Source organism: Diplotaxodon limnothrissa, linkage group LG23 (assembly GCF_057381915.1).
Source record: "Diplotaxodon limnothrissa isolate DT_005_m linkage group LG23, D_limnothrissa_male_GT1.1, whole genome shotgun sequence".
NCBI classification, from domain to species: domain Eukaryota; kingdom Metazoa; phylum Chordata; class Actinopteri; order Cichliformes; family Cichlidae; genus Diplotaxodon; species Diplotaxodon limnothrissa.
The window spans coordinates 41,765,349-41,772,937 of record NC_140617.1 but is presented as its reverse complement, the minus strand read 5'-3'; the positions used below and the strand labels follow the sequence as shown (position 1 = coordinate 41,772,937).

General features: G+C 41.2%; 1 protein-coding gene across 1 annotated transcript; it reads right to left on the bottom strand.

Moving 5' to 3' along the window:
• LOC146608703 (uncharacterized) lies at nucleotides 1–1,347 on the bottom strand. The gene is made up of 5 exons (XM_085348673.1): nucleotides 1,332–1,347; nucleotides 1,145–1,226; nucleotides 991–1,053; nucleotides 835–897; nucleotides 1–718 (listed from the first exon to the last, which is right to left on the bottom strand). The coding sequence occupies exons 1-5, from the start codon at nucleotides 1,345–1,347 to the stop codon at nucleotides 187–189; spliced, it is 756 nt and encodes a 251-aa protein (XP_085204799.1). The 3' UTR covers nucleotides 1–186.
• Nucleotides 1,348–7,589: the final 6,242 nt, after the last annotated feature.

Below are 7,589 nucleotides of genomic sequence, written 5' to 3'. Positions count from 1 at the left end.
GATGTGTATCGGATGAGGCTGATGCAGGCACCCTATTAAGTCTAGCTATAATATCGTCTAATTTTTTATCTGTTTCTTCAGCCCACTGCATAAAAGTCTCTAAGTCAAAACATCTAACAGGAGTGGAGGTTCCGTTATTATGTTTAAATAATTTATTTGGAGGGTCCATGGTCTGGATTTTAAAAGTCAGGGACTTGAAATTTTGCTGCAGATGTTGTCTAATGTACTACACACTTTGTTTATGAGTTTGGTAAACTGTTGCCTTTGTACCTGTGCTTCTTGGTGGTATTGATTGAGTCTAGCTTCAATCAAACATAATTTATCAGCTATTGAAGCTATATGACTTTGTTCAGCAGGCTGAGCGTCTGGAAGCTTTATGTAAGCATCATACGCCGCTGATATTTGAGAGTCTGTTATGCCGTCTTCTTCGAAATCTATGTGTGAATCAACGCTATTTCTGACACATTCTGGGGTGGTGGGTATATGAACTAGATCAAAATCTGACATGCTGTACTCAAAAACATCAGAGAAATCGCGAGGTAGCCACTCACTCGGGGGTGTTGCAGGTTCGCTGATGAAGATCGGTTCTGACTCTCCACTGTTGCACAAAGCTCCAGGTTTTTGTTGTTCTGGGAGGTCGATACTGCTTAAACATTCCAAAAACGTCTGGAATCGTATGGTGTCCTGATCATTATGAGGAGGGGTGCTGTTCTGCAGTCTGTGAAGATAGATAGACATGTGTTAAAACATTTTATACATGTACCCATTTCAAACTGAATAACCGTGTCTCCCTCTCTATCTCTTTTTATCTAATTTATATATGCCTATGCTTACCTTGTAGTGTGCGTTATTCGGGATGGTCCTGCTTCTCCACACACCCGGTTCTCTGGCGTGGCTCTGTAGGTGTAAAACGGTCAGTTTAGAACATTTGTAATTGTTTAAACCCCTTTAAAAAAAAATACACAACTATACATCCCGTTGTATACACACCTGATGTAAGGTAGGGCTCTGTGGTAGCGGTGTCTGAATGTTTTCCTGCTCAGTTTGTTAACCCTGGAACAAACAAAAACGTTATTACATAATTTAAAACAATCGCTAGTTTAAAACATACATACGTTTAAAAATCCAGTAATGCTGTACACACCTTGTGCCTGTTAGAGAACTAGTTCCAGCTGTAAAAGCGCCCGTTTCTAAAGAAAAGGGTCCTGGGCCGTTCTCCCGAACTCCTAAAAATTAAGCTTTTGTTTTAGGAAAAAAGATAGTTTGAATATCCTATAATATGTTAACATAACACTTTTTAAAAATCCAATAATAGGTTTTGTTTTACTTACCGTTTACGATGTCCATGTTATAAAGAACGATGTTAGTGTTGATGATCGCAAAGAAAATGGTGTGCTCTGCAGCGAATCTTGAGGCGTAAATGGCTCAGGGTATCGGGCTCTGAGCGTGTTTTTTATATAGGGTGGGGGTTTCCAAAAAGAAAGGTATGTCTCCAATCAATTTAAATGAGGCCCTACAGGGCTTTTGTCTTCTCAAGGAATTACAAAGGAGCCGATACTTCAGACAATAGGCGGGGTCGCCACCCGACTGGTACCAACTGCCCCATTTACCTTGTCGAGGAATTACAAAAAGAGCCAATACTGGCCACTTTAAACAATAGGCTGGACCCTTGTTCGCATGGTACTCTCAACAACTAAGTGATACCCAGCGGTGGGCTTTTACAATCCTGAACAAATTCAAACAATTAGCCAGCTGTTGAAAAGTTGGAGCGGGTCTGGGCGACTGGTTTTAGAAGTATCACTGTAGCGTTTATTTTCTAAAGGGCTGAATGTTATTTGCGACTATCTGTTGTGTTAAAAACTACTCTGAAACCATGAAACCCCTTACAGAAGAAATGGCCCGTTTGATCCGTTTTTAAATAAAATAACCGCATCAACCCTGGAAAGAAACCCCAGTAGATGTGTAAAAACTAGTTAAATTAAAACTAGGGGTTTGATTAAATGAAACGCTTGTGAACATGCTGACATCACCCATTCAGAAGAAATTCCCATTTGTGCCGTTTATAAAATAAAATGCATGCCTCACCGCAAGCTGAGACATTGTCAGATTTAGAAAATTAGTGTGATTAAAACACTATTACCAACACTTTTGACTAGAGCACACCCTCTTTGTTAAGGCGCACTGTGAACCAAAACAGCTTCCACTCCGCCAAGAATGAAACAAGATGTCTCCAATCAATTTAAATGAGACCCTACAGGGCTTTTGTCTTCTCAAGGAATTACAAAGGAGCCGATACTTCAGACAATAGGCGGGGTCGCCACCCGACTGGTACCAACTGCCCCATTTACCTTGTCGAGGAATTACAAAAGAGCCAATACTGGCCACTTTAAACAATAGGTTGGGCCCTTGTTCGCATGGTACTCTCAACAACTAAGTGATACCCGCGGTGGGCTTTTACAATCCTGAACAAATTCAAACAATTAGCCAGCTGTTGAAAAGTTGGAGCGGGTCTGGGCGACTGGTTTTAGAAGTATCACTGTAGCGTTTATTTTCTAAAGGGCTGATGAAAAGAGCGATACTGGCTGCTTATAGCATTTATTTTCTAAAGGACTGAATGCTATTTGTAACATTTACTGTGTTAAAAACTAGCTGGCTGGCTTTGTCTCACTCTTAGTTCAACATTCCGAAATCCCGATTTTTAAATAAAATGATCGCATCAACCCTGGAAAGAAACCCCAGTAGATGTGTAAAAACTAGTTAAATTAAAACTAGGGGTTTGATTAAATGAAACGCTTGTGAACATGCTGACATCACCCATTCAGAAGAAATTCCCATTTGTGCCATTTATAAAATAAAATGCATGCCTCACTGCAAGCTGAGACATTGTCAGATTTAGAAAATTAGTGTGATTAAAACACTATTACCAACACTTTTGACTAGAGCACACCCTCTTTGTTAAGGCGCACTGTGAACCAAAACAGCTTCCACTCCGCCAAGAATGAAACAAGAAACAAAGAATTGCTTTTAAGAACACATGCATAACTGAATGTTGCGATACACCTAAGTGAAAAAATAGTTTAATTAAAAACCCTATGGTTTGATTAAATTAAAACCCCGTTAAAAACACATAAACTCATATAACCCCTCTGATACCCTGTGGTATTTCCACACCTGAACACGCATGCGCACACACACACGAAACTGGTCAAATCGGTTTGGCTGGCCGCCATCTTGGACTAGTGCCATCGAATTACTGAACGCGCATGCGCACACGCACGAAACCGGTCAAACCGGTTCTCAAACCGGTTTGGTTGGCCGCCATCTTGGACTAGTGCCATCGAATTACTGAACGCGCATGCGCACACGCACGAAACCGGTCAAACCGGTTGTCAAACCGGCTTGGTTGGCCGCCATCTTGGATAGGTGCCATCGTACGATGGCCGCCATCTTGGATAGGTGCCATCGTATTACTACTACCGCCTGCTGTAGATTGAGTGCAGGTCAGGGAGCTCGGAGCGGATGGTGCGCTCAGCTGATCGCACAACCCTCTGTAGAGCTCATCTGTCCTGCATGGTGCTGTTTCCGAACCAGGTTAAGATGTTTCCCGTCAGGATGCTCTCTCATCCTGTTCCTCCTTGCACACAGGAGCAGATATCGGTGTATCCTGCACACTCCATTCATAAAGAAGGGAAAAGGGATAAAAGGCAAGTCATCCCAAATTGTATAAAATGACAGCAGGTGTTATGCAGTGAGGAATTAAAATTTGACATTTTTGGTTAAAATTCAGAAAAGTAACATCAGGTTTTATGCAATATCATCTGCAGTGTTGGGTAAGTTACTTTAAAATAGTAACTTAGTTACATTACTAGTTACTTCTCTCAAAAGTAACTCAGTTACTTCAAGTTACTCGTTACTTTCAAAGTAACTAGTTACTAGGGAAAGTAACTTTGGTTTTACTCAGAATTCTCTTGTTAATGTGTTTCTTCCATAACTTTGCCAGTCTTCTAGCTTGCTTACTTGCCACAAGTGCACTGTGCCACCTACCAATAGAAAGGATATGATAACGTGCATATTTCCACGAGAGAAATCCCACGCCTGGACCGTCATTGACTGCTGCCATGATTCTAGCCTACGTCACAGAGTCATGTGCGCCTTTTACATCCAACACAAAAACTGCAGTCGTGGTGCTTTCGATTGTACTCAGAACTCAGAAATTCTGCCTTCTGAATAGGAAGATGTAGGTAACACCAGACTGCAGATGAGCTGCATACAGGGCTGGACTGGGAAAGAAAATTGGCCCGGGCATTTTGACTAGAAACTGGCCCACCATTATAGGAAAAATCATAAAGCCTTTGAATGAAAACAAACACTGTTGTGACAGTGATGTTCACTGTTCTGATGGTATATATGCATCAATCTATCAATCGTTTGTTGTAAGATTCAGATAATTATTTTTTAAAAGCTAGATATTTTAAATGAGAATAAGAAAGAAAAGTTTCTTTGTGCCCCCCATTCCCTGTTAATGCCCTACATGCCCCCTTGGCCACACTTTGCTAGATCCGCACCTGCACAGTTACCAGCTGTCAGCTACCTAAAAAAGGATCCTGGGCGATCGTGGCTCAAGAGTTAGGAGTTCGCCTTGTAATCGGAAGGTTGCCGGTTCGAGCCCCGGCTCGGACAGTCTCGGTCGTTGTGTCCTTGGGCAAGACACTTCACCCGTTGCCTACTGGTGGTGGTCAGAGGGCCCGGTGGCGCCAGTGTCCGGCAGCCTCGCCTCTGTCAGTGCGCCCCAGGGTGGCTGTGGCTACAATGTAGCTTGCCATCACCAGTGTGTGAATGTGTGTGTGAATGGGTGGATGACTGGATATGTAAAGCGCTTCGGGGTCCTTAGGGACTAGTAAAAGCGCTATATAAATACAGACCATTTACCATTTAATTGTCTCTCAGAAACAGTTCATAACTTCCCTTCAACTCATTCATGTCACCTAAAAGGTAAACCTGTTTCTCCATCACCTGTTCAGCTCTGATGATCCAGTAAGGACATCTTCATGTTTCCCTCTCACCAGATAACCAAACCATATCATGACCAGCAGCTTTTTTGCAGCTGTGGCTCCAGCAAACATCAGCTGATACTAGAAATTAATATTAAATAAATTCTAACAACAGCTGATCAAGCTTAAACGTGCTGCTGTTGTTTAGCGCGACATCCGCTGGTTTCCTCTTTCGGCGCAAAGTGGGCGATAAACAAACAAGAGAGAAAAGCCGATCAGCTGATCATTGATCAGTTTCATGATTGAAGTAGAAACGGGAGAGGGAGGGGGGAGAATGAAAGAAGAAGAGGCAGCTGTGCAGCAAAGACAGAATAACTCCAGCTTTGTGTCTTTTTCATTGTAGCTGAATTACGGGACAAACTGTTCCTTTTCACCTCAATAAGAAACGCGTAATATTTTCTCTGAATACCAGACGGGACGGTTGGCAACTCTAATAACTTATGAACAAAATAAGGTTCAACATCATTAACTTCATAGCACCACCCAGCTGTATAGAAACTCCGTCATGCTAGCTAGCACGCAGTACGGAAAAAGTCAGAATAACGAAAATAAACTCCACCTAAACTTGGTTCATATCTGACCCAGATAGACTGCAGGTCATAACTTCTTACCTGAAGTTCAGTTCACACTTGGACCGGCGGCCGCCTCGGGTCTCTTTTCCTTCTGCGTCCCTTTTCCTTCATCCACCTGCTGCCTCCACCACTTGCTAATGTTACTGAATCTGTGGAAACTCCGCGATGCCACCACACGAAGTAACGAGTAACGACCCTATCTAAATCCCAGTAACGAGTAACGCGTTCCTGATTTTGGCATAATAACTAGTTACCGTGCTCGTTACCACAATAATAACGTAGTTACTGTAACGCGTTACTTAATAACGCGTTAGTCCCAACACTGATCATCTGGAAACGCATCTTCAGCATGACGATGATCAAAAGCAAACCTGGATAGAAAAAACAGACAATGAAACATTATCAGTCATGGATTGGCCTCCCCACAGCCCGGACTTCAACATTATTGAAAGCAGTGTGGGATCATGTTGACAGAGAACAGAACAAAACATCCAAAGAAGAGCTTTGAATGTCCTTCAAGAACCCTGGAGAACTATTCCTTTAAGACTACTTAAAGACATGACAAGAAAGCTGCCTAAGAGAGTTCAGACTGTGCTGAAGAATAAAGGTGGTCTTGGCAGATATTGACTTTCAAGCTTGTCAGAATTGTTTTGCCTTTATATTCTGTATTTCCATGTATGTTTGCACATGTTTAAAAATTGCTGAGATTATGTATTTTATTCGTTTTAGGGCTGTTTGTCATTTATTATTTTACTAATAAATAACAACTGTGAGCTGGAAAAAAGTTGAGTCAGTGCATCCCTACTGAGAATAAGAAGTCATGGTCCCTGAACCACTCGCTCTACAGTAAGTCCTGCACATTAAGCAGAACAGCTGCCACCCACTAAACTCCTATAATAGCCTAATGTACATGTCAGGTCTCATGTTTTACCTGTAAGACTCACATTTCAGTCCCTCTGATCACCATCTGTGATATGAAAACATCAAATTTCCACACAGACAGAGAAATACAGCATCTCTCCAGTGCCGTAAAGTTTCTTAGGTAAGAGGCTGAGGTAGAACAGGCTGCCCAATTTGTACCCACATTTAACCCTACTGTACTTCTACATCAGGAGCTACATATCCTGCTATTCAAAGTCTTTTTTTTAAACTTTGTTGTTGTCGCACTGTGGCAAGCCAACTAATGGACCAACCAATTATGACAAGTGCATGGGGGGGGGGGGGGGGAGTTAAAAGCAGTAAAATAATAATAATGTTGATGTTTTCCTGTTTTTTGAAGTCCAAAGGCTTTTTTCCAGCTGTCTAATAAAGTTTAATATTTTCAAACATCTGACCTTCTCTTCTTCTTTTCTTTAAAGTCAATACCAGTTATAGATTTTAGTGATTTCTTTGAAATCTATCATCTTTAGACTGGCATGAAAACCAGCCACACTATACATTTACTGTATTTGCAAGCGTTTGCTTGTAAAGCAGCGGGATCAATGTTGCATAGGTGTTGTCTGTCAGAGCTCATGTTACCTGGCCCTGCAATGCAACCTGAGTTTCCTCTGTTTGGACAAATTGACACAGTGAACTGAGCCGACAGGCAGCCAGATTTCCCTCTCTGTTTATCTCCATCTCACTCTATTCATATTTACTTATCACTTTCTCTCCATCCTATTAAATAAACAGAACTGCAAACAGATTAACAACAAAGTTAGTGAATTTTTAACATTAATGAAGTGTTAGATATTTCAAAATTATCTCATTAGGATAATTCAGCAATTTAAGAGCATTTTATTCATTCTTTTTTTTTTTTTAAATCTTGAAACTTTAGATATCTTAAACTTTTCATCTATGCTCTGTGATTTGACCTCTCTTCTTTTTCTTTTAATATATTTTTTAATTTCCATCTTTCTTTCTTGTCCGAACCAACCGTTTAAGGTTTCCATGATCTCATTATGTGTCTATGAAAAGGGACAGGTAA